At 41.0% G+C, this 27428-nt stretch overlaps 1 protein-coding gene across 1 annotated transcript; it reads left to right on the forward strand.

The window, feature by feature from the left end:
• Nucleotides 1-574: 574 nt before the first annotated feature.
• LOC149437151 (aquaporin-4-like) lies at nucleotides 575-27178 on the forward strand. The gene is made up of 4 exons (XM_089660989.1): nucleotides 575-1290; nucleotides 3955-4119; nucleotides 14745-14825; nucleotides 20566-27178. Exons 1-4 carry the CDS (start codon nucleotides 796-798, stop codon nucleotides 20749-20751), a joined length of 927 nt encoding a protein of 308 aa, XP_089517115.1. The 5' UTR covers nucleotides 575-795; the 3' UTR covers nucleotides 20752-27178.
• The last annotated feature ends 250 nt before the right edge of the window (nucleotides 27179-27428 follow it).

Consider the following 27428-nt stretch of genomic DNA (forward strand, 5'->3'; position numbering starts at 1 on the left):
ATTTAAATTATGTTTTTTGTTCTTAGAGTTCAGCTTTATGCATGTGATTAAGGTTCAGGAAAGTAGTATTTTTAATATGAATCAAGAACACAGACATGACTGACAGGAGGAGGGTTCACAGAAAGTACTATTTTACTGAAAGAATAGTTGATGCTTGGAAGACTTCCAACAAGAGTCATTCAACAGTAAGTGGACTGAAATACGCTTTGAGCAAACATACATATCGTGAAATAAAATGTATCTTTCCATTTATTTGTCTAATGTAATAGAATCTGATAAATTAGTGGTTTTCCAGTCTGCCTATCACCTCTGTATCTTTCCCTCCCAATGGGTTTTGGAAGCAAAATCACTTTTTAGCTCCCCCTAAATCCGTATGTTCGTTATTAAATGAAATACTAATTTAAAGTCAAAGCTCATCTTTTTTTCTGTAAACGTTCCTAGCAGATTTAGCTTCCTTTGCATATTAGAAAAGAATAACCCATGTGAAACACTCACTATTAAATATTGTACTCTAGTATTTATCTTGCCTATTCAGATTTCGTAGAAATTACAGGCCCCATGTCTCTACACACAAGACACTTCACAGGACACTGCAGAGAATGTTCTAGCAACAAAGTTGGTAAAGATGATCTGGGTGGGAGCAGCAGTGACTCACAATAACCCTCTTTAGATTTTTCTATATCCCTCTCATCCATGCTTTTACAGGCCTGCTCCTCTCAGAGATCACAGCACATTCCTTCAGGCTGTAGACAGAAAAGTTATTTCTAGCAAGACGTTTCAAGTGTAAGGAAGGGGATGTGTCCCCAACACGTCATTACCTGCTCAACCTGTTTCTCTGCTGCCTTTTTTCAAATAGAAGAGCCCCCCCCACCTACAAGATCTTTCATTACTCCTGGAGTGTCCTTTCACAACTCTTGCTGCAAAATGACAGCCTTCAAGGGAATATGGACCAGAGAATTCTGGACTTCAATGGCTGGAGAATTCTTAGCGGTCTTCTTATTTTTGGTAATTAGTTTGGGATCCACAGCAAATATGAATGTAACAGGAAACAGTGAAACCCACATTGCCTTCTGCTTTGGACTGAGTATTGCCATATTAATTCACTGCTTTGGACATATATGTGAAGCTTTCCTGAACCCTGCGGTAGCAATGGCCATGATATGTACCAAGAAAATTTCAGTGGCAAAAGGACTCTTCTATGTTCTCGTTCAGTGCCTGGGGGCAATAGCTGGAGCTGGAGCAGTGGCCCTCATTACCCCACAAGAGAAATGGCCAGTCGGTGTCACCAAGGTGAGTGTAAAGAATGATAGAGGAAAGAGCTTGAAAGTCTTCCCTAGTTTTGTAGCAGATCTTTAGTTTTAGTAAGAAATTGTGGGTCTGTATAGGAAAATATAGTCATCCTACTAATTTTCTCAAAGGATACTGAAAAGAAAATAAAGCTGGGAATGGTCTAATGCTGTTTTATAGTGATGCTTTCCCACTCCCGTAATTACCAATTTTGTTTTTAAGCCAGCCTTTTTCAACCAGAGTTTTTCTAGAGTTTTCTAGGGGTTCCTTGAGCATTAATCAGTTTTTACCACTGACACCAGTGATGTTTCTCACTATCCACCAATTAAAAAACAATATTCCCACCAGTCACCACGCAAATATGTCCAGAGCCGTTGGTATAGTAATTACTGGTAGGGGTTCCCTGAAAACTAAACGTTATATCAAGGGTTCCCTATGTTAAAAAGGATGAGACAGCTGTTTTCATACTGCAGTTTCAGTACACAGATAAGATGTCCTAGGTGGGGAACACCTAGTACTGTGCCCTATGGAAAATACAGCCAGCCCTACATGTAAGCACAGATATACTGCAAAGCTATAATGTCACAGAACAGTACACTTACAATATGCAGACACACTAAAATAATATGGGAATAAATCCTACACATTTATTTTTTTTCCCCAGGTTTCTTCAAAGAATCACATATTCAATTATTGATATGGTTCCTGTAATTAAATCTTTTTTTCTCCTTGGAAATCAGGAATCATAATCTGTTTTGAGATCCCGAAGGAGTTAGGAAAGGCTGTTCTCTAGCAAAGGTGTGCCCTACAGCAAGGAACGCCATAACAGCCTCGGAAATGGATTATTTGATTATTTATTTTGATTTCTACTGATATTGAGATTTAATTCTGTGATTGTACTTTATTATTAAAATGCAGTGTAGAATTGTTACATTTCAGCAGGTATGTCATCTTAAATACTCTTTTGTTACGTATGCCTGTTTAAAGTGTTATTAAACCCACAACAGTGAAATTAGTCTGTATATGCAGTAAAAGCATGCTTGTTATACTCCTCGTGTAACCTAAGGGGTTAATCCTCCGCATTGTTTAAAAAGGCTGTTTGATCCTGTCTTCTCTGATCCTCACCTTCGTCCACAGTCCCCAATATATCTGCTGATAGTACAGAGCCCTAGGAGGCACTGTGCACATACTCAGTTTGGTGCAATCTCTCACTTTCCCAATCAGCACTATCCAGAGAGAGGGTCAGGGGTCATGCAGCCTCATAGGACAGTCAGAGGAGAATGAAAGCTCCTCCTACAAGATTAACCAGTGCTCAGCCAAACACTGATAGAAGTCACAAGCCTGCTATATACTGCTGATGATAAAAGTTATTTAGCAGTTTATATTTACTAAAGTATCTGCATTTCCATGTTCTGTGTACTGTGAGAGACCAGATATAGTGAATGCAGGATCCTGGGTTTAGTAACACTTTAAAGAACAACCCGAACAACCCCCATCACTGATACTCATCTTCCTATGCTCCCCCACTTTTCCATATGTCTGTTGTAGTCAGGAGCTCTAACCTTCTCCATGTTGGATGGTTTTGGAGCTTGCACAGGGTTAATGACTTTTGCCACTTACAGTATTTGGGCCTGGTAATTGGCCACTCAGGATTGAACACTGCAGTCTGAAAGGAGGTATCATGCTCTTCCATCCTCTAAAGCATTGTTAATTTCACGCATTTTAGGGGAGTATCAGCAGGTTAGGGTGCGTGCGTTTGTCTTTTATAGAGAATCTGTCACTCAGTAGGTAAAGTGACAGAGTCTCTTTAAAGCCTAAATACAACTAGGACATTTTTGATAGGATAGGGAAGGGTTACAACCTCCATCTAACTTCCAGGGTAGGGAAGGGTTACAACCTTCATCTAGCCTCCAAGTAGGGAAGGATACAGCCTTCATCTAACCTCCAGGTGGGGAAGGGTTATGACCTCCATCTAGCCTTCAGGGTAGGGAAAGGTTATGATCTCTATCTAACCTCCAGGTAGGGAAGGGATACAATCTCCATCTAACCTCCAGGTAGGGAAGGGATACAATCTCCATCTAACCTCCAGGGTAGGGAAGGGTTATGACCTCTATCTAACCTCCAGGTAGGGAAGGGATACAATCTCCATCTAACCTCCAGGGTAGGGAAGGGTTACAACCTCCTATAACCTCCAGGTAATGAAGGGATAACACCTCCATCTAAGCTCCAGGGCAGGGGCAGGGTCATACTCTCTATCATAATTTTGCTTACCTTTTGGTTGTAACCCCACAGAAAAGATTTCTTCTCATTTTCTGACTTTGTGATACTAGGTTGTTCCATATGAAAAAAGAGGTTCCACATAAAAAGCTGTTTTCTTGCTGTCTCAGATATTATTGGAGTTATTTGTCATCACTTCATCTGTGAAAGTTCTCATTGTCCAGGTCATGGTATAACTAGTAGTATTATCTCACATTTTACTGGGTGGTCTGAGGAAGTTCTGTTTTGTAATGGGTGAGCGGTTTCTGATCTGTACAAAATTGCCTCTACTATATAGGTTATTGGTCAATATGGCAACTGCTGCCAGCTGCCTAAACGCCGCTATTTCTGGAAGAAATTATGTATTCACAAATAGTTCATTCAAATGCTAAAGCTTTCTTTCTGCTGCAGGAGAATGTGACTATCTCACACGGACAAGCTCTCCTGGTGGAAACGATCATCACTTTTCAGCTGGTCTTCACAATTTTTGCTTCATGCGACAAGAAAAGGACTGATATTAAAGTCCCCATTCCTCTAATCATTGGCTTTTCAGTTACCATTGGACATCTTTTTGCAGTAAGTGGAATTGTTCTAAAACCTTTGATAGAAACTAGGCTAATTTTTATATAGTCTGCTGAGGGCCATGGACATCTCTGTCCTAGAAGGACATGTGATCTAGATGAAGTTAACTTGGTGTAGAGCTATTCAGTGAGTTCACACCAACCAGAAAGTGCGTTTTCAAGACATGATGGCCCATTTTTATTTACATTTCAATCTGTTTGTTAATTTTTTTTCAAACAATACAAAGCAAATGCTCCATAAATGTTCTGGTTACAAAAACAACAAGCAACATGTAGGTGAACAAAAGTGAAAATCTCCTATATGTAAAGAAAGAGTACATTTGTCAGTGGCAATTCTTATTCCTATAAAGTGCACCTTATGAGCAGGTCGGACATCACAATACTTAAAGCACCCATCATACAGTATGTGCAAGGTATGAAGCAGAGCATCCACTTTTATTTAAAATGAAATAAAATTTGAAACACTTGCAGGGGGGTTCCACCATCATTTCAAAACATGAAACTAAATTATAAACCTCATGGGTCTCTCTTGCAGTGCTACTATTTACATTGTGGCAGGGCCGAGCAGTATCACAGACATTGATTTATGTGTTTATTGCAAGTACTTATATAACACCATCAATTTACATGTATATATTGTACATTCACATCAGCCCCTAACCCTCAAGGGGCGTACAATCTAAGGTCCCTAATTCACATTCATACATACTAGGGTCAATTTAGGCAGGAACCAATTAATCTACTAGCATGTCTTTGGAGTGTGCGAGGAAACCCATGCAGACACAGGGAGAACAGATATCAGAAGGAAATACAGATCCCCACGTTCTAGAGGTTGTTTAAGTGAGCCATGTAGCTTAGCTATGTGTTTTTGGAGTGTGAAAGCACCATTACAGTGAATGTAAAGTCAAACCTTTTCTTGTTTTCCTTTATTAAGAAGTGGTTAAGACCCAATTATGTTTTTGCTGTTTGTGTCCAACCATGGAAATTCCCTTTACTTAAAATCTTAGAGATATAACAGGAAATCTTTCCATTGCAAAAGAAAATCCCAGTGTAGACAACTGTCACTGCAACATGTTCCGCTATTGGAAGATTTCCCTCACCTCCTGTTCCTGTGACAACTTACATAGGAACTAAAGTCAAGATTACTCTCCTGTACTCCAACAGTCCATCATCTGTGAGGTTCCTCACTAGTACCAGCATCTTCTCTCTGGCTTCTCCCTGGTGCAGGTCTTTGACTGTCTTAATTGGCCAGCACAGGATGAAGCGACTCTTGAGCATGGCATTGGGATGGAAATGTAAGCTGAGCTGCGCATGAGCAGCTCAGTATACATTCTGTAGAATACTGTGAATAGGCAGATAAGTTCATTTTATTGCAGAAGAGAAAAATGGAGCCTAACGGACCTACGTTTGATCTATCCATTTACATTGTTGTACCTGCAATCCATCCCATTCAGTTCCAAAAGAAAAAAAAAAAGTGAAATGGACACAAACCTTTTCCATTTTTTTTGTTTGTTTTCAAACCTAAACAGACTCTGCATTCCTTGCATGCTTTGCAGACTCTACTCTGCTGTTTACTTTCCATTTCTAAGGACTACATATCCCATGGTACCTTTCTCCCTGCAAGCAGTGATTCCTGTACTGGCTCCGCCTCCTGAAGCTCCTACACTCAGCACCTCTGTGGTTCAGAAGGCAGGCTCTGTGAAATGTGTGACACAGCAGCACCTACTTACATCGCATAGTGTCTGTGTCACAGAATTCAAGGAAGTAAATGTGGATGAATCATATTAATAATAGACTAGAAATAATTGAAATAAAACATGGAAGGGATTATATGATCGTATGATTTTACATTTTGGCTATAGATACATTTAAAAGAGAAGTGTGTAAATAATAAAAAAAAGCAAACATCTGTACTCGCCTCCCTGATGTAGCATTGGTCTGATGCTGCAGCTGTCCCTTGCCAGCTCTCAGCCTGAGAACTGAACAATCACATGATTGCTGATCACTCAGTTCTCAGTCACCTCTTAGCAGAGAGTAGTGACTATCACTTAGGCTAGGTTCACATCTGTGCAGGTGGGTCTGCTGCGGATCCGCATGAAGATCCGTGCAGCTGCACCACCCGCACAGAGGAATGCAGACCCGCGTTAGTTCTAATGGCAGGCCGCCCACACTGGAAAAAGCAGCCGTGCTGGGAACCGAGGTTCCTGTGCGGGCTGCGTTTTCAGAAGAAGTGCAGGGACTTCTTCTTTGCGTGTCACGGAGCATGGGAGTCCATTCAAATGAATGGGCTCTCGTGTCCGTGCAAAACGCGGCCTGCACGGACGCATATATGTGAAGCAGGGCTTACTGCTCTCTGCTTTGTCCCTCCAGCACTCAATGGAGTGCTAGGCTGGGGAGGGTGCTCTGAGAGGCTGAGCCAGCTGCCAGTCAGGCATCTGGGTGGATCCCAACGGTATTTCAGGATCCTTACAGGGACTCGAGTGGCTCGGCTGATTCTAGGTCACAGGAGTGCAATAGAAAGTACATTCCTGTGATCCAGAAGTGAAGTATGGCCAAAAATCTTTGGCCATACTTCTCTTTTAAAGAACATTAGTAGAAATGTCTTATTTATCTGTTGTGTCTACTTGTACAGTTCACTGATAGTAAGTTAGAGGATTGAATTTTTAGTTTGCCTCCCACAACCAAGTTTACAAAATGTGAAATATTTGTTGATGTGTAAATACTTGTCACATGATTTTTAGTGTTTTCAAGTTACAGTATTGATATATTTCCCCAATACAAATAACCTGTTGTACTAGTGGGGAGTACAGGAATGTGTCTTACTCCACCCTGATTGCATCATTTAGGTGTATGTTTAATAAACCGTGAAAAGGAGAAGATTTTTCACTGCTTATCTTAGTGATAAGCCCCTTATAAGGTGTTCAATTAATGGTGATAAACCAGGTAGGAACTAAAAAACAAGGAATATTTTGTGTTCTCTGAAGACAATAAATGCTCAGTGATAAGTACAGAGAAAGTAATAGGAATGTACCTGCTTGACCTGTTGTTGAATGTGTCTAGTTTGTCCAGAGCTTGAAGAAGGTAAAACAAGCTCATGACTGCAATAGCAGCTATGAGCTTCTATTAGTTTTGTTCACCTGTCTATAGATTGCTTTTACAGTGAAGGAAATAAGTATTTGATCCCCTGCTGCTTTTGAATGTTTTCCCACCCTCAAAGAAATGATCGGTCTAAAAATCGGATGGTAGGTGTGATGTAACACTGAGAGACAGAATAGCAACAAAAAAAATTCAAAAGAAATGCATGTCTAACAAATTATACACTGATTTGCATGTTCATGAGGGAAATAAGTATTTACCGTATTTTTTGCTCCATAAGACGCACTTTTTTCCCCCCCCAAAAAAGGGGGAAAATGTCAGTGCGTCTTCTGGAGCGAATATAAAGTGGCCGGTCTGGTATTTCTGCCGCCACCATGTCAGAATATCGGGCCGGCAGCTCAGCTCTTCTCTCCTGCATGACCTTACCTGTTCCTCGCTCCAGCGCTGTACGGTCTTCCCGCGCCGGCTTCTGTGACAGCCCGGTGCCCACTGCGCATGCGCGAGAAGCGCTGCGCTTTGTGAATGGTCCGGTGTCTTCTGGGACACATGACAGGTCACAAGAGGGAAGGACAACTCTGCGGAAGTGGGAGCGGGTACCTGTCAAATTCAGGTACCCGCTCCCCCTCCATCCTCAAAGGTCCGCTTTCTCTGGTCATCTCCTTTACTGTCTGCAGTCTCTGGTCATCTGTACTATGTCCCTGGCATTTTCCCTGTACTATGTCCGCAGTCTCTGGTCATCTCCTGTACTGTGTCCGCAGTCTCTGGTCATTCCCTGTACTGTGTCCGCAGTCTCTGGTCATTCCCTGTACTGTGTCCGCAGTCTCTGGTCATTCCCTGTACTGTGTCCGCAGTCTCTGGTCATTCCCTGTACTGTGTCCGCAGTCTCTGGTCATTCCCTGTACTGTGTCCGCAGTCTCTGGTCATTCCCTGTACTGTGTCCGCAGTCTCTGGTCATTCCCTGTACTGTGTCCGCAGTCTCTGGTCATTCCCTGTACTGTGTCCGCAGTCTCTGGTCATTCCCTGTACTGTGTCCGCAGTCTCTGGTCATCTCCTGTACTGTGTCTGCAGTCTCTGGTCATCTCCTGTACTATGTCCGCAGTCTCTGGTCATCTCCTGTACTGTGTCTGCAGTCTCTGGTCATGTCCTGTACTGTGTCCGCAGTCTCTGGTCATCTGTACTATGTCCACAGTCTCTGGTCATTCCCTGTACTGTGTCCGCAGTCTCTGGTCATCTCCTGTACTGTGTCCGCAGTCTCTGGTCATTTCCTGTACTGTGTCCGCAGTCTCTGGTCATTTCCTGTACTGTGTCCGCAGTCTCTGGTCATTTCCTGTACTGTGTCCGCAGTCTCTGGTATTTTCCAGTACTATGTCTGCAGTCCATTGATTCAGAATATTTTTTTTCTTGTTTTCCGCCTCTAAAACCTAGGTGCATCTTATGGTCAGGTGCGTCTTATGGAGCGCAAAATACGGTAATCCCCTTCACAAAACATGACTTAGTACTTGGTGGCAAATCCCTTGTTGGCAATCACAGAGGTCAGACGTTTCCTGTAGTTGGCCACTAGGTTTGCACACATCTCAGGTGGGATTTTGGCTCACTCCTCTTGGCAGATCCTCTCCAAGTCATTAAGGTTTGGTGGCTGACATTTGGCAACTCGAACTTTCAGCTCCCTCCACAGATTTTCAATCGGATTAAGGTCTGGAGACTGGCTAGGCCACTCCAGAACCTTAATGTGCTTCTTCCTTTGTTGCCTTGGCTGTGTTTTTTGGGTCATTGTCATGCTGGAACACACATCCATGACCCATTTTCAATGCCCTGGCTGAGGGAAGAAGGTTCTCCCCCAAGATTTGACGATACATTGCCCTGTCCATCATCCCTTTTGATGCGGTACAGTTGTCCTGTCCCCTTAGCGGAAAAACACCCCCAAAGCAGTATGTTTCCACCACCATGTTTGACAGTTGGGATGGTGTTCTTGAGGTCATAGGTAACATTCCTCCTCCTCCAAACACGGCAAGTTGAGTTGATGCCAAAGAGCTCGATTTTGGTCTCATCCGACCACAATACTTTCAACCAGACCTCCTCTGCATCATTCAGATCTTCATTGGCAAACTTCAGATGGGCCTGGACATGTGCTTTCTTGAGCAGAGGGACCTTGCGGGCACTGCAGGATTTCAATCCTTGTCGGCGTAGAGTGCTACCAATTGTTTTCTTGGTGACTGTGGTCTCAGCTGCCTGGAGATAATTGACAAGATCCTCACGTGTAGTTCTGGGATGATTCCTCATTGTTCTCATGATCATTGACACTCAACGAGGTGAGATCTTGCATGGTCTAGGGAGACTGACAGTTGTTTTGTGTTTCTTCCATGATTGCACCAACTGTTGTCACCTTCTCACCAAGCTGCTTGGCAATAGTTTGGTAGCCCAGTCCAGCCTTGTGTAGGTCTACAATCTTGTCCCTGACATCCCTGGACAGGTCTTTGGTCTTTGGAGAGTTTGGAATATGATTGTTTGATTGCTCTTGTGGACAGGTGTCTTTTATACAGATAACAAAATGAGATTAGCAGCACTCCCTTTAAGAGACTGATTCTAATCTCAGCTTGTTACCTGTATGAAAGACACCTGGTAGCCAGAAATCCTGCTTAATGATAGGGATCAAATACTTATTTCCCTCATGAACATGCAAATCAGTGCATAATTTGTTAGACATGCATTTGTTTTGAAATTTTTTTTTTGCTATTATATCTCTGTGTTCCAATATACCTACCATTCGATTTTTAGACTGATCATTTCTTTGTGAGTGGGCAAACATTCAAAATCAGCAGGGGATCAAATACTTATTTCCTTCACAAAACTCATTTGTGGTGTCAATCCCCATGGGTTTCCCAAACACAGCGGGACCACACTGGGGCACTGTGAAGCCTCCCTTATGGTTAAATCTAAACTGATGAGCTGTAAGGTCTTTCGAAAAGTTGTTTCTTGATTATTTTGGGTACTGTAAATTTTCAGCATTTGCATGGTCACTTGGCACCATCTCATCTTTTTCTGTGTACAAAACAATTGTGGATTAAATGACCTCCAGAAAGTTTTACCCCCTTCACAACTAGGGCATGTTTTTTGTTATTTAACACTGCGTTATTTAAACTGTCAATTGCATGGTCATGCAACACTGTACTCAAATGAAATGTATATAATTTATTTCACACAAATGAGGTTTTCTTTTGCTGGTATTTGATCACCACTGGGTTTTTTATTTTTTGCTTTATAAACAAAAACAGCCTGAAAATTTAGGAAAAAAAGTTCTATTTTATGTTAAATATCCAATAAAAAAATAAAATTTCTTCATAAATTTAGGTATTTAGGTGGTATCTCCTCATCTCCTTCACCGGCCCCCTCCCTCATCTCCTCCAGCGCACCCCCCCTCATCTCATCCAGCGCCAGTGGTGATCTGTCAGCATACAGTATGTCTTCTCTCTCTCTCTCCCTCCTATTTATTTTATTTCTTTTTTTCTTGTAGATCTTTCGCTCTCGCTGTCTCCTATTTCTCTTCTTTCTTTCTTTCTCTCTTTTTCTTTCTTTCTTTCTCTCTTTTGCTTTCTTTCTTTCTCTCTTTTGCTTTCTTTCTTTCTCTCTTTTGCTTTCTTCTCTCCTTTTTTTCTTTCTTTCTCTCTCTCTGTCTCCTCTTTCTTTCTTTCTCTCTCTTTCTTTCTCTTTGTCTTTCTTTTTTTCTCTCTCTCTCTCTCCGGTACCCTGACTGGATACCCACCATGGGGGGAGCTCAAAATTGAGAACAGTGTTACATGTGGCAGCAGTTTTCCATGCAATTCCCCATGCAAGAACCCAGTAAGGATGCCTTCTCTTGTATTTATAGCCAACCACAAGGGGGCAGAGCCATGAACACCCAGGAACCAGCAACATTAACCCCTTCTTACCTTTTGGGAAGCCTCGTAGCAAAATACACACTAAACATGTTTAACCAGTTCAAGGCCATACTGTAATGAAAATATGAGGTAGGATATAGCCAACTATTTACTATAAGTAGGCACTTGCCTACACGCATCTTCCCCAAATTGGGATCACCAAAAAAAAGTGAAGTTTGAGGGGGGGCTTTTGGCATACTAGAAGCCCCCTTATAATAAGCAGGGCCCTAGATGTCTGCCCCCTCCCAGGAGAATGAGTACAGAGACACATTATCACCCCTGAATACTTATACCACCCTACCCTTAACTCCAAAAAAAGCAAAGATGTGAATGTTACAATGCCCCCAATATAGATCTAATGTCAATCTTGTCTGTCACTAACAATGTAAATCCATCATTACTGACAATGACAATGCCGTTCCCTATTGCCATCTTGTAACTAAATGAGAGATTCCTAGCTGCTGTAGTATTGTAACCATAGGGCTCAGGGATCCCAGTTGACTTCAGTGACCATATTTAGTTACAATGTTGGGGGTTTTGCAGAACTCACTGGTTTTGCTGATCCTCTTGCAAACTGAACCCAAGCCCATTGATCCATTCCTAATCATGTCATCCAGCGTTGTACACCCATATTCAGTCATAATGACCTGCCACCCAATGATGTTTCCCTGCAGCACTCCTGTCACTAAATGACAGATCCCTGGCACTGTGGGAAAGTAAACAAATCTAGGATGTTTTTACAGGTTTTTTTTAACCCAATGTTTAATACATTTGATATGCTTTATTATATAACTAGAAGTTTGGATTGTACATTTTTTTTTTCATTTAACCTATTTCTGAGGAATATCCTATGACCCTTCACTGTGCATCATAGGTTTCCTCAGACAAGACATTGCTAAGTACCCTTGTGAACAATCCCTATGTTCCTTTCCCTGATTATCATGGTGATGTCTTACAGGTGCTTAATGCAACTTTTCACAGAGATAGTATTGCAATGTCCTGTTTATTAAACAGCTTTGAACTTTTCACTGGCAGCAGTAAGACACCACCGATATAAGCAGAGAAAACATGTCTTCCTGAAACAAAGGTTCTGTGGAGGGACATGCTCTTACAGGCAGTGGACAGTAGTATATTTGCAGTCCTTGAACCTGGCACTTACTTGTATGATACAGACCCAAGAGTACTTATGTGATCCTGTAATAGAAATTTATCATAGCAATTTACTCTACTTCTTTTATCCTTCCTTTTTATTCACTTAATGTAGTAGACCAGGACAGTTATCTCAATGCACAGCATGAAGTCTCCTGGGCAACTGCCAATTCCATCATAAGTGTAAGGCCCCATTCACAGAGCTCGAAGCTCCAAAACACTTGAGCAGAAAAACTCAATTATTTTCAATGGAGATGGTTTACATCTCCACTCCAAGTCTCCTGAAGCCAAACACCTTAAGCTCAAACAAGCTTTTTTTATTGCTCAGATCGGGCAGATTTGCTTTTAATTGCATAGAATCGAATGGAAACACGAGATTTGTGTGTTTTTGCATATTTCATCATGCATTTTTGATTTTCTACTCAAATGAAAAAATGTTATAAGAAATAGTAAAAATATATGAATAAATAAATGTAAAACAAAAAATAAATAAAAATAATAATTAACCCCTAACCTTAACCCCCTAACTTTAAAAATATATATTAAATAAATTATTATTATTATTAATAATAATAAAATAATAATACTCAAACTAAAACACAAAAAATAAATTAATAATAATAATTTATTATTAATATTTATATTATTACTATTAATAATAATGATATGTATTTATTTTGTGTTAGGATGTTTATTATTATTATTATTAATATTAATTTTTTTTTTTTTAAGGGTTAGGGGTTAACAGTTCATTTATTGTATTTATCATTTAATTATGATTTTTTTTTACTTCTTTAATTGTGTATTTATTTTAGTAGTATCAGTAGTAGTAGTATTAACACCCTAACAAAATAAACAAATAAGAAGACAATAAATAAAATATTAACCCTTAACCCAAACCTTAACCCAACCTCTAATTGTAACCCTAACCTTAACTTTAACCCCTTACCCTAATAAAAAAAAAAAAATAAGCTGATGGGAAAGCTAAAAAAGCTGAAAAACCTAGCAACAAATGCTGCAACACATGATATTTTTTCTCTATTGGCTAATGTAAAATCTCCAAAGCTCAAAAACGCCTGAAAAACTCTGTATGAAAACACGCAAAAATGTGTAAAAGTCACGCGACAAAAAGCACAGAAAAATGCTCATAGACTCTACACTCAAGTGTGAATCTGGCCTCAAGGGACTTTATTCCCAAAAGCAATATTTTAGTAATGTGTAGTTTGATGGGTTAGGTAAAAGGAGTGGTGGTGACAGGTGTGCAGACCATAGGAACTTCAAGTTCCAAAGTTCATTATATAAAAGTCTTCCATCAATGTATATGACCTTTATTTAAAGGAAATCTATTATAGAATATAGAAATATGGAAACTGCCATTGATGACTTCTGCCGAACATTGTGCAAACTCTGTCATTCATAGAAACATAGAAAAGTGATGGCTGAAAAAGGACGAGGTCCATCGATCGTGTCTGGCCATTTGTTTTTGTTTTGTTTTGGGTTTTTTTTGGTGGGGGGGGTTTGGTTGTTTGGGGGTTTTGTTGTTTGTTTTGTTTTTTTTTAGTTAATTTTTTGGTCTGAGTATAGATCTATGCTTGTCCCACGCATGTTTAAAGCTATTTACTGTTGACTGTCTCACTACCTCTTCTGGAAGTTTATTCCAAGCATCAAATACTCTTTCAGTAAAATAGTACTTTCTGAGATTAGTTTTGAAACTTTCCTCCAGTTAGTGTAAGGTCATGTCCCCGTGTTCTTGTTTCATGTTGAAAATACTGCCCTCCTGAACCTTATAAACCCCCTTGATGTATTTAAAGGTTTCAGTCATATTTATTTATTTCATGTACTTAAATAGCGCTGTCAATTTACTCAGCGCTTTACACATATATATTGTACATTCACATTAGTCCCTAACCCTCAAGGGGCATACAATCTAAGGTCCCTAACTCGCATTCATACATACACATACTAGGGACAATTTAGGCAGGAGCCAATTCACCTACCAGCATGTCTTTGGAGTGTGGGAGGAAACCGGAGTACCCAGAGGAAACCCACGCAGCCACAGGGAGAACATGCAAACTGCAGGCAGGTGGTGCCGTGGCTGGGATTCGAACCAACGACCCTAGCACTGCCAGGCGGAAGTGCTAACCATTTAGCCACTGTGCTGCCCGTATCATGTGCTGCTGTCATATCTCCCCTTTTCCTTCTTTCCTCCAGACTGTACATGTTACATTCCTGAAGTCGCTCTTCTTACTTACTTCGGATTCTTACTTCGTTGCTTAGTGAGTCAGTGACCTGGAAGTGTAGGCAGAACAGGAGTAGAGAATTCACTGACTGCATGCTTGTTCCTATCTTCATAGATGCACTTTAGCTACTGTATCAAGAAAAACAGAAGAATATTTAGCTACTGTATGTTTATATTCCTATTTTTAATTACTGTATATCTTGTTTTTTACCTCCTGTTTAGATTCAGTACACGGGTGCCAGCATGAACCCAGCACGATCACTAGCAACAAGTCTTGTGTTTAACCAGTGGGAAAGCCATTGGGTAAGTGTGAAAGGGTTTGTATGCATTATATACAGGTATACCTAGAGAAAGACAATTATTAGGAGTTGCTTAACTGGATTCATCTCAAAGTCATTAGTTCTCCAAAAACTACTACTGTATAAGAGAAAATACTGCAAGTTCTATTGTTACATTTTTATTGCTGTCTGTTACCTTGTCTAAGTTCTCACCTTGATTCCTGTCCCTGTTTCCTGACAGCAGAACAAAAATATGGGGAGCAGATGTCACTGGGACAGGGAGATGAGTAACAGACAGTAACAATAACCTAACAGAGAGCCTATTTCACATCACTCCCTGTACCTGCAATGGGGACACAGACCACAAATATATACAGGTGAAACTCAAAAAATTAGAATATCGTGCAAAAGTTCATTTATTTCAGTAATGCAACTTAAAAGGTGAAACTTGTATATGAGATAGACTCATTACATGCAAAGCAAGATAGTTCAAGCCGTGATTTGTCATAATTGTGAGGATTATGGTTTACAGCTCATGAAAACCCCAAATCCACAATCTCAGAAAATTAGAATATTACATGTAATCAATAAAACAAGGATTGTACATAGAACAATATCAGACCTCTGAAAAGTAGAAGCATGCATATGTACTCAGTACTTGGTTTGGGCCCCTTTTGCAGCAATTACTGTCTCAATGCGGCGTGGCATGGAAGCTATCAGCCTGTGGCACTGCTGAGATGTTATGGAAGACCAGGATGCTTCAATAGCGGCCTTCAGCTCTTCTGCATTGTTCGGTCTCATGTCTCTCATCTTTCTCTTGGCAATGCCCCATAGATTCTCTATGGGGTTCAGGTCAGGCGAGTTTGCTGGCCAATCAAGCACAGTAATCCCACGGTCATTGAACCAGGTTTTGGTGCTTTTGGCAGTGTGGGCAGGTGCCAAGTCCTGCTGGAAAATGAAGTCAGCATCCCCATAAAGCTCATCTGCGGAAGGAAACCTGAAGTGCTCCAAAATCTCCTGGTAGACGGCTGCGTTGACCCTGGACTTAATGAAGCACAGTGGACCAACACCAGCAGATGACATGGCTCCCCAAATCAACACAGACTGGAAACTTCACACTGGACTTCAAGCATCTTGCAGTGTGTGCCTCTCCATTCTTCCTGCATACTCTGGGTCCTTGGTTTCCAAATGAGATGCAAAAGTTGCTGTCATCAGAAAACTGAGCAGGTCTGTTTTTCTTTAGCCCAGGTAAGACGCTTCTGATGTTGTTTGTTGTTCAGGAGCGGCTTGACAAGAGGAATACGTCATTTGGAGCCCATGTCCAGGATCCACCTGTGTGTGGTGGCTCTTGATGCACTGACTCCAGCCTCAGTCCACTCCTTGTGAAAGTCCCCAGCACTTTTGAATGGCCTTTTCCTGACAATCCTCTCCAGGCTGCAGTCATCCCTGCTGCTTGTGCACCTTTTTCTTCCACACTTTTCCCTTCCACATAACTTTCTATTAATGTGCTTTGATACAGCACTTTGGGAACATCAAGCTTCTTTTGCAATTACCTTTTGAGGCTTTCCCTCCTTATGGAGGGTGTCAATGATGGTTTTCTGCACAACTGTCAGGTCAGCAGTCTTTCCCATGATTGTGATTCCTACTGAACCAGACTGAGAGACCATTTAAAGGCTCAGGAACCCTTTGCAGGTGTTATGGCTTAATTAGCTGATTAGAGTGGGACACTTTGAGCCTAGAATATTGCACCTTTTCACAATATTCTGAATTCTAATTTTCTGAGATTGTGGATTTGGGGTTTTCATGAGCTGTAAGCCATAATCATCACAATTATGACAAATCACGACTTGAACTATCTTGCTTTGCATGTAATGAGTCTATCTCATATATTAGTTTCACCTTTTAAGTTGCATTACTGAAATAAATGAACTTTTGCACGATATTCTAATTTTTTCGAGTTTCACCTGTACATGACTCAGGTGCTGTCCCTTCCCTACTCTTTCGAAAAACCTAAAAAAGTTTTAGCTGGACTTTAGGCTAGGTTCACGTGTCTGTGGATGGATAATACACGTGAAATTGCACACGTTCCCAAGCCAAAGAGAAACGCACTGCACTATAGCAGATGCACAGGGGTACCATCAACTCTTAACCACTTGCCAACTGCAAATAGCCAAATGACGGCTACGCTGCAGCTGGACAGTTCTGGGAGGATTTCATATGACAGCGGCCTTTTACCACGTGATCAGCCGTGTCCAATGACACAGCAGATCACCGATAAATGCAGTTGCCGGTTATCGGCTGCACTTTCCTCAAACTGTCACAGCGTGAGGAAAGTAGTGCCGATAACCGGCAATTGTCAGAGGAGGGATCAGAATCGATCATCAGGGCATGGGCAGCACAGTGATTAAATGATTGACACTTCCGCCTGGCAGTACTAGGGTTGTTGGTTCGAATCCCAGCCACAGCACCTCCTGCCTGGAGTTTGCATGTTCTCCCTGTGCCTGTGTGGGTTTCCTCAGGTTACTCCAGTTTCCTCCCACACTCCAAAGACATGCTGCTAGGCTAATTGGATCCTGTCTAAATTGTCCATAGTATGTGTATGTATGAATGTGAGTTAGGGACCGTAGATTGTACGCCCCTTGAGGGTTAGGGACTGATGTGAATGTACAATATATATGTAAAGCGCTGCGCAAATTGATGGCGCTATATAAGTATTTGTAATAAATAATAATCAGGGCACTGATGATCAGTGCCCACAGTGCCACCCAGAAGTGCCAACCACATGTGCCCAGCAGTGCTGCCCATCAGTGCCCATCATTGTTGTATATCAGTGCCAGCTCATCAGTGCCCATCAGTGCCCATCATTGTTGCATATCAGTGCCGCCTATCAGTGCCCATCAGTGCCCATCATTGTTGCATCAGTGCCGCCTATCAGTACCACCTCATCAGTGTTGCCTATCAGTGCAGCCTCATCAACGCACATCAGTGAAGGAGAAAAATTACCTGTTTGCAAAATTTTCTAATAGAAACAAAGAAACTTTTTTTCTTCAAAATTTTTGCTCTTTTTTTATTTATAGCACAAAAATAAAACACCCAGCGGTGAGAACATACCACCAAAAGAAAGCTCTATTTGTGTGAAAAAAAATGATAAAAATTTCATATGGTTACAGTGTTGCATGACCGCGCAATTGTCATTCAAAGTGCGACAGCTCTGAAAGCTGAAAATTTGCCTCGGCAGGAAAGAAGTATAAGTGCCTGATAGGCAAGTGGTTAACGGCACCTCTCACGCTTTGGTAACCACAATACGTTTCCGGTGCAACATAATTCGAAAAAATGGGTCAGGGACCTCTTTCCTGGTGTTTCTGAGGGTATGGCAGCCTATTGAAATGAATGGACTGCCTACATGCAGACTGCAATAATGTGAACCTAGCCTAGTTTCATCCAAATATTGCTTTATAGCAGGGGTGTCCAACCTTTTGTCTTCTCTGGGCCACATTGGAGGAAGATGACTTGTCTTGGTCCGCACATAAAATACATTAATAATGAGAATAGCTGATGAGCAGGAAAAGTCAGGCAGATCTCAAGTTAATGATCGCTGATGTAGATAATGTACCTATCTGAGTAATAAAACCTCATCTTCTGGTAATATTTTTTAGTATAAAAGAAAAAGAGGGCAATATTTGACACTGGTTTTGATAAACTAACACGTCAATATTTGGTTTGATGGATGTAGTAGTAATTCAAGTTGCTCATCAGATATTTTGTTTCTAATGTTGGGTGCTTCACCCTTGAAAATAGTTGCTCACAAATATGAGTGATGCTGAGAACTGATGCCATGAGTAAGGCATGACTGTGAAGAGTGGGAAGATCAAACTTAGAAAAGTCCACTGTCAAATTTTTCTTCAGCCGCATGTGTTTGCTAAGTGTAAATGCATTTTTATCAAAATATTCCCAAATAAAGTTTATGATTTTACATTGAGCCGCATACATAACCATCTTGGGCCGCATACACAGCCATCTTAGGCTGCATACATAGCCATCTTAGGCCGCATACATAGCCATCTTGGGCCGCATACATAGCCATCTTGGGCCGCATACATAGCCATCTTGGGCCGCATACATAGCCATCTTGGGCCGCATACATAGCCATCTTGGGCCGCATACATAGCCATCTTGGGCCGCATACATAGCCATCTTGGGCCGCATACATAGCCATCTTGGGCCGCATACATAGCCATCTTGGGCCGCATACATAGCCATCTTGGGCCGCATACATAACCATCTTGGGCCGCATACATAACCATCTTGGGCCGCATACATAGCCATCTTGGGCCGCATACATAGCCATCTTGGGCCGCATACATAGCCATCTTGGGCCGCATACATAGCCATCTTGGGCCACACACATACCTGTCCTGGGCCTCATACATAGCCATCTTGGGCCACAGGTTGGACACCCCTGTTTTATCTCAAACAATCTGCTCTCATTCCCTTTCTTTTCTCTTCTTCCCCCCTTCACTTCTCTTCTTTACTGATTCTCCTTTCCTCCCCACACCACCTCTCCTTTATTTTCTCTTTCTCCTCTTCACCTCATTTCTCATTTACCCACTTCAAGCCCAAACACTTTCACCCCCTTCCTGTCCACGGCAATTTTCAGCTTTTAGTACTATCACACTTTGAATAGCAATTGCACGGTCATGCAACACTGTACCCATATGAAGTTTTTAGCATTTTTTTGAGACAGATAAAACTTCACCAGTGGGATTTTTATTTTTGTGCTATATAAATAAAAAAGTCCAAACATTTTGAAAAAAAAAAGTGTTTTTTCTTATAAAATTTTGCAAATAAATAATCTTTCTTCATAAATCCTGGCCAAAATGTATTCAGCTATCTTTTTAGTAAAAACAAAATAACCCAAATTAGTTTATAACCAAAAATTATAATTTTTCAAAACATTTTTTAAATTTTTATTTTATTTTTTTATATTATTATTTATGGAGTTTTTTTTACCATACTGTCACCCTAGCAGTACAGTGTCACCATAGTGACACTGCACTACTTGTGGGGGGTGATGAAGATTTTTTTTTTACACTGATTACTTTTACACCCATGAAGGCTGTAAAAGCAATCATTTCTCCTTCTCTCTGGCTGCATTCTTGCAGCCATTGAGAAATACTGTGAGAGCTGTGATTAGTCCTAGCTTGTCACATGGTACAAGGCTGTTGTGAATAGCCTTGTACCATGTGACCTCTGTGATCATTCATCTGTGATCAGCAAGTGACATATTGCTTACTACTATTCATGTGATCACTGTTTGGCTAATCAGTGATCACATGATCAGGACCTCACACAGAGGCCCTGTACAGCAATCGGTGTTCCTGCACAGGCAGGGAATGCGGAGGCCATTTATAAAGGGCCACCCACGCCTGCACTGCTCCCTTCTGGCCGTTTATGTACATGGGCCAGACGGAAAGTTGTTGATCCACTCTCCTCCCCTCCCCACCCCTCCCTTCTCCGCTCCAATCCTCTCCTAGTCTCCCCTCCCTACTTCTTTTATCTTCCCCCTTCACTGCTCCACTCATTTCTCCTCCACTCTCCTCCTCCTCTTTTTTCTGTCCTCTTCTTCTCCTCTCTCGTCTTCCCTCTCATTTCTCCCCATGCTCTACCCTACCTCTTTTCACTTTACCTCCACTAAAGGAAAATTTCCAAAATGAAACATTTTATACAGTATGTTGCATATCTTCTTTTTCTTCACCTCTCTGCAGATTTATTGGATTGGTCCAGTGATGGGTGGTGTCCTTGCTGCTTTTATCTATCAATATTTATTCTGCCCCGATCCTGAGATTAAATTTCGAGCTAGCTTTAAGAGACCTCGAAATGAAGATGAATCTGTTCAGTTGACAGTGGTGCCTGGAGGAGAATATAACAAGCTGACATCCAGTGACACATGAGGCTTTGTTATCCATTATGCTGCCATATTTTGGAAAAATAAACTTTTGGACTTTGGAGCTCCAGTTCCTGTTGAAATACAGATGGCCAACATTAACTGAGGACTAACTAAAAAGCTGCTTATTACTACTGAAATAAGGTCTTATGTTTTTGTCAATTGCAAAAGGGCCAGTCAACATATTGTAAATTTCAGGTTGGTTTATATAAACAGATCTTAAAGTGTATGTACAGCCAAAACTTTGGATAGAGCAGAGAATGGGTAAAACCTTGTCAATTTATGTTTGTTCATTGGGCCTGTTTGGAGAGATTTCCCTTCACTTCCTGTCTATTAGAAGCAAGTAGTATAACATTTCTATATAGGGGTAATCTCCTCCCAGACAGCTCTCACTTCAACAGATTACCCATTGAAAGATTTACCCTCATCTATGGTGACAACTGTAAAATGTTGGGTTTTCCATCATGTTGTCTTTGTGGTAGTAGTCACCAGAACAAAAGAATCCCCATAAAGGACACAGAAAGCAGTATAAAGTTGACAAAGGTTCTAATCATTCCTAGTCTATCCAAAAAAATGGTAAATGAGTAATACAGTTAAAAAAGGTTTCCTTGCATATATTTCAGATATAAATGCAGTAAGTACATACATTGATCTGTATTTTGTTTTACTGGTCCTTTTAATAGGTTTTTTTTCTGTAAGTCTTGACATTTTTATTAATATGTTATTAATATATGTATAGTGTTTCTGTATGTAATGTTTATATCAAACTATGGATCAACTCTATTAAATGCACTGCTTTTAAAGCTAAACTCCAAGCTAAACAAATATTATCTATGTACAAGAGGCATTTGTATTCTTCCTTGAATCTTGGCGTTCTTTGTGTATTTCTTCCAGATCTGTGTGGTATCCCACTGAAACTTTGCCTCTCTACAGGAGCTTCCTGTAATAAAGACCAGTCATTGCTACTCTCTCTACTTGTGCAGGGTGACTGGTCTTGTCTGAAATTTGCTGTAGGCTGTCTGAAGTGGGTGGGTCTCCTGAGTCCCTCCCACAATGCTTCTCTCTGCACAGGCTATGTACACTACAGTGATGATATCACCACTATTTTAACATGGGGTCACATGGGGCTTTGCAAGTGCATTTAGTACACACAAAGTGGTTTTATATACTTTATTGGCTATTGAGGAATACGTTTAAATAAAAAAAAAATTGTGCCAACAGTTCAGCTTCAAAGTGGTTATAACCCTCTTGCCTGAAAAATGAACAAAGGGTGTTCATTAGAGCGTATTTGTTTCAATCCAAAGCACTGTGTGTGATTTGTGTCTGCTTCCTGCTCTGCTATCTGCATAATTGCTGACAGCTAATGCCAACCCCAAGAGATGGAGGGGGACAAGGGAGGGGAGCTCCAGCACACAGCCTGGGAATGACAGCCTCCAATGTACATCTTTCTCTATGGGTTTTTGTAGAGGGAGTTGTATTCTTTCCACTCAGGTCTCAGGTTACAGTCAGCTTCCTGACCTATGTTGCAGTGTGTGATGTCAGATTCCCCCCACCCTCGCTTTCTGGAGCTCTGAAATGCTGTGTAAACTGTGTGTTTTAGGACACTGTAGAAGAGAGAGGGCTGCAGATAAACAGGCACAAGATGATTTGTTTCATCTCTGTGTATCAGCTGAGACTAGTCTCTTCACTTGGTACATGTAAAGGTTTACAACCACTTTAAGGTGATTTAAAGGATTTTTTTTTTAAATACCGAACATTTCTTTACTTACCTGCTCTGTGCAATGGCATTGCACAGAGTGGCCCCGAACCTTCCCTTCTTGGGTCCCCTGACGGTGCTCCTGGCTCCTCCTGTCTGTCCAGTATCCTTATAGGAAGCCACTTCCCATAGGGGCTCTTGTGCATGCTCACTCCTGAGCCCTGCTGCTCCATCCACTGACAGACAGTGAGACTTAGCCCCGCCCCCTGCTCCCTCATCACTGACTTCGATTGACAGCAGCGGGAGCCAATGGTTCCCAGTGCCCCATCAAAGCCAATGAGACACAGAAGTGATAGGAGAGAAGGGCTGCAAATATGCACAGCGCTGGATTGAATGAGGGCTCAGGTAAGTAAAGGGGAGAGGGGGTGAGTGGCCAAAACTGATGCCTAAACATTTTTTACCTTAATGCAAGAAATGCATTAATGTAAAAAAAATGTTTAGGCTTTAGAAGCACTTTAAGCCTTCGAGAGGATCAGTCACATTCCTTTGTTTAAGCCCTATACACAGCAGTGTGATGTGGAATTAGGTGCAGCTCCAAGCTGGTTATGCTCCTCTTTACTTATGACGATGGATTGGTACATTTTCAATACATACTGTCCATGATAGGCTGGAGCAAATGGCATCATAGTAAAGCTGTTGCGATTAAAATGTCTGTTTTTCTCCTATTTTAAAAAAGTGGTGTAGACAAGTTACCGAAAAGGGTTTCATGCTGAAAATATTACTTATTAGGATCAGTCCACTCAAAAAATCTAGACCCGAAGCAGAAAAATGGCCAGAGGGGCTGCATAACTAGGAGAAGGAATGGTTCAGGAAAGGGCTATGATTTAATCATGATGTGGCAATGGAGAACTGTGAGATCTTACCTAATTGGTAGTCGAAGGTCAGATGGATAGGGAGAGCTGCAGAGGTAGAAACTATGGTGTCGGCATTCCAGAGAGTTTAGCTGGAGAGAGTAGTTGTCCCAGCCTGCCTCTTCTTATAGGGAGTGGGTGGTGGTATAATTCTCACAGCAGCATTGAAAGTTATGAGGTCTTTGAGAATCCGTGGAAAAGTTGAGATTGTTACAAAATGGGGACCCTTCTGGTAATATTCCTTCCCCTTTGCCAGTTGTTAGTGGTTCTATCAGGGGCTTGTATCTCCAGAATAAGCAAAAAATAAACCATTTGAAACTACAGTATCCATGAATCAAAGACAGGGTAGATTTTAGGTTTTGGTGAGCACTCAAAGAAGACTCCCTCCTGGCAGCATTTGTCAAAAGATGTTATGCTGCTGTGGCTGACGAAATCCGTATCCGTATCCAAAGAACATTCAGGACTTGGTGTCCTGGTACATTGTGTTAGCACATGTGTCAATGAACATTTTTGCATACATTAAGACAGCCCATTCAAATGTATAGGGTGGCAATGCACCAAGTCATTTTAAAAAAGGACAGGTACCATTTTTGGCAATGCATCGCACCATATGCAACATACGACAATGTGTCACCATGTGTTGTAGTGCGCTTCAACATATGTATGTTTGTTGGAGCTGCATTGCCCTAATGCATTGGAATGGCATTCAAAAGGACACTAGTATAGTGTGCTGCCTCACCAAAAAGGTGCAAACGGCGTCTCGGCCATGGGTTTTTCAGTTACAGGTGAAAAACACACCAGGGAGATTAAGAGTCCCTTTTAACAGCTATAGAAGATGGGTGGAGTTGCCCATCTGAAAAAAATAACTTTATTGGGTGATTCAATCTTCTTGTTTGTAGCTAAACCAAATCATGTCTTTTATGTACCAAGGGTTTACTGCAGAGCCGGATTAAGGCCCAATGGGTCTCTAGGCAGGGTAGCAGCTCTGAATAAGATGTAGTGGTTTTATACTCAACTTTAAATATCTACAGAACAGTCGTTTGTTATGTAAATTTCTAAACTTGCTTTGATTTTGATTAATATGCATCCTTGTAGAGATACATAAACCATCTAGATTAGAACTTATTGGTTAACACTGCTATGGATATGTGTTCATGAATCAAAAAGGCCAAAAAGTGCAGTGCCAAGGGTCAGAGAAGGGTGACTGGCAAGGGGGCTAAGAGATTAAATAAATAGGTGTACCTCCACTATTGGTTCAGTTACACTTTAGAACTGGGAAGACAAACACTTAAAGTGTTTCTAAACTCACTACAGTAAAATCAGTCTGTATATGCAGTAAAGCATGCTTGTTATACTCACTGTGGACCCTAAGAGGTTAATCCTCTGCATTGTGTAAAAATGCTGTTTGATCCTGACTTCTCTGATACTCCCCTTCTTCCAGTTCCCCCCTCTTATCTCCTGAAAAGACATCATGTGGAGACACTCTGCACATGCTCAGTTTGGTGTGTATTGTTGGAGGTTTTTTTTTTCTTGGGAGAGTGCATGTGAGCACAGGGCCAATCAGCACTGTCCAGACAGAGGTCAGGGGTTCTGCATCCTCCTAGAGCAAAAAGAAAACTCCTCCTACACGTTTTAACCAGTGCTTTGCTTGACACTGATAAAAGTGACAAGACTGCTCTAACTGCTGATGAGAAAAGGTATTTATCAGTTTATATTTATGAAAATAATTGCATTTCCATGTAGTGTGTACTGTGGGAGACCAGATTGAGTGAATTCCGGGTCCTGGGTTTAGCAACACTTTAATATCTTTGTAACTATTGCTTTCTCTCCCATAATCCTGTCAAATCTAGGTGATGACTTAATTTTAATCATATTCAATTCAATCAATAATTTTAATCATATTCAATTCAATCGACTCAAGCCTATACACATCCAACTGACTCCTAGTTTATCATTATACATGGTGTAGGAAAGAGAATTAGATCATTCAGATTGTAACTAACAGGGTAGTCTGGGCATTAACACTGAACAAACATGTCTGTTAATGTTTCCTTTATAACCAAGTTCAAACCTGAGAGCAAACTGAGTACCACAATAACAAGGACAATATGGTATCCAAGCTTCAGTATCCCATAGCAGCCCATCAATAATAGATATTTTACTGATATATGACCACAGTAATCTGTTCTCATTGGTTGATGCAGAGTACTGCGTATTGCATTCTATCATTACTGTTTGCACTTCCTTAAGTAAGCTTCCAATGTCTGTGCTTTAGTTGAAACTGGAAGCTCATTAGAAGGATGATTTGTTGTAGCATGTGTTATGTATCTCTGCTTTCTTATGTGAGTATATATCATATCATTTTTTTAGCATATTGATCAAGTAAATATTTTAGGTGCATTTCAGAAAATATTGGCAAATAGTTACTATTAACCTGTCGATGACGCCGCATTTTATCTTTTTAGGAGGTAGATCTGTCAGCCGGTGGGAGCCAGCTGCGGATTCAGACCCGTGTTTTCTTTACCGGTTGGTTAGCATTCATCGTGATTGACACTGAATTTACTTCCGGGGACATTGTTTTTGATTTTTTTTATAAAGGACATGTGAAAAACTGTCTCTGTGCTTTTATTGATTTTGACAGTTTTTTGGTGAATGAGTAGAGGTACAATGTACCCCATACTCATTCACATGGGGGGCTGGTATCTGAGGGGCCCTTTGTTAAAGTCGGCTTCCAGATTCCGATAATTCACCCGCAGGCCCCCACAACCACCGCTCAGGGTTGTGGGGAAGAGGCCCTTTTCCCCATCAACCTGTCGACAAGGTGCTTTTGGGGGGAGCCCCCCTACCCTAAAGCACCCCTCAGTGTTGAGGGAATTGGCCTGGTATGGTTCCAAGGGGGGGGGCTCATGTGTCCCTCCCCCTTTCCTGGCATCCCAGGCTGTATGCTCAGCCTAGTATGATCTAGTATGCATTTTAGGGGGACCCTCACTAAATTCTTATTAAATTTTGGAGTGGGGTTCCCATCAAAGTCCATACCAGACCTAAGGGTTTGATATTGATTGGGGAGGACCCCACCCCATTTTTTTTCATTTTGGAGTGAGTTTCTTCTTAGAATTCACATCAGACCCGAAGGGCCTAGGATGGATTGGGGGGATTGGGGGGTCCCATGCTTGGTTTTTTTTTCTCTAATTTCAATTGCCTGCAATTCTTTTGTTTACATTAAGCCATCAGAGGGGAAGCCCGCTGAAAGCTGATGAGTCATTGGTTAAGGATTTGGGAAGCCAGTTTACCGGCCCGTTCCTTAACAACCAGCTAAATGTCGGCAAAATGCCAACACAAAAATAGAAAAAACCAGCAGTGTATAGTAACCCATAACAATCATACAAGATTATATCAGCAGATATGAGTTTTGCTGTTTGTACTGTTGGTAAATAAATTAAGAGTTTTAATGTCATCACTACATTTTGCTGTAAGGATTATTTGTAACATGTAATCCTTATTTATACAGAATATTTCTTAGAAATGATTTTGATTACAAAGCTGCCAGCAGGATAGGAAATTGCTATTCATATAATATTATTATCTTGTACCTTCTAACATGCACAACTTTCCTTGTGGATACGTCTTGCTGTTACTTTAGAATCTCATTCAGCTAAAGATAACTACAAATGTGCCTACATTTCTGTGGACTGTTTGTGTAAATGGATATTTTATGTTTTTCATTATCTGAAATCAGACTTTTTCGGGGATATTTGCATGTATACCACTGCCTACAACTACCTTGAATAAAAAGTGTTTTATTTATAATAAAGTTATTTTGGATTGTTTTTATGGAGCCTAAATTGTCTTCTTCTATATCTTTCAATAGAAATGAAATGCAAAAATTGGGTTTTAAGAGGTTGCTATTGTCTAAGGATGCTTGTTTTAGCAGTGAAAGAGTCCGAATCGGTTGTAAAGATCTACAATGCAGCGGCTTGTGTGCGGTGTGATATGGCTGGATAACTGCAGTACCGATGCGTCATTCACGATGCATAGCACTGTTCTCTTTTTTTAAACTATCTTTATTGAAATGTCTCA

Source organism: Staurois parvus, unplaced genomic scaffold (assembly GCF_062004578.1).
Source record: "Staurois parvus isolate SC_StPar_1 unplaced genomic scaffold, SC_StPar_1.0 ptg001302l, whole genome shotgun sequence".
Classification (NCBI taxonomy): Eukaryota; Metazoa; Chordata; class Amphibia; order Anura; family Ranidae; genus Staurois; species Staurois parvus.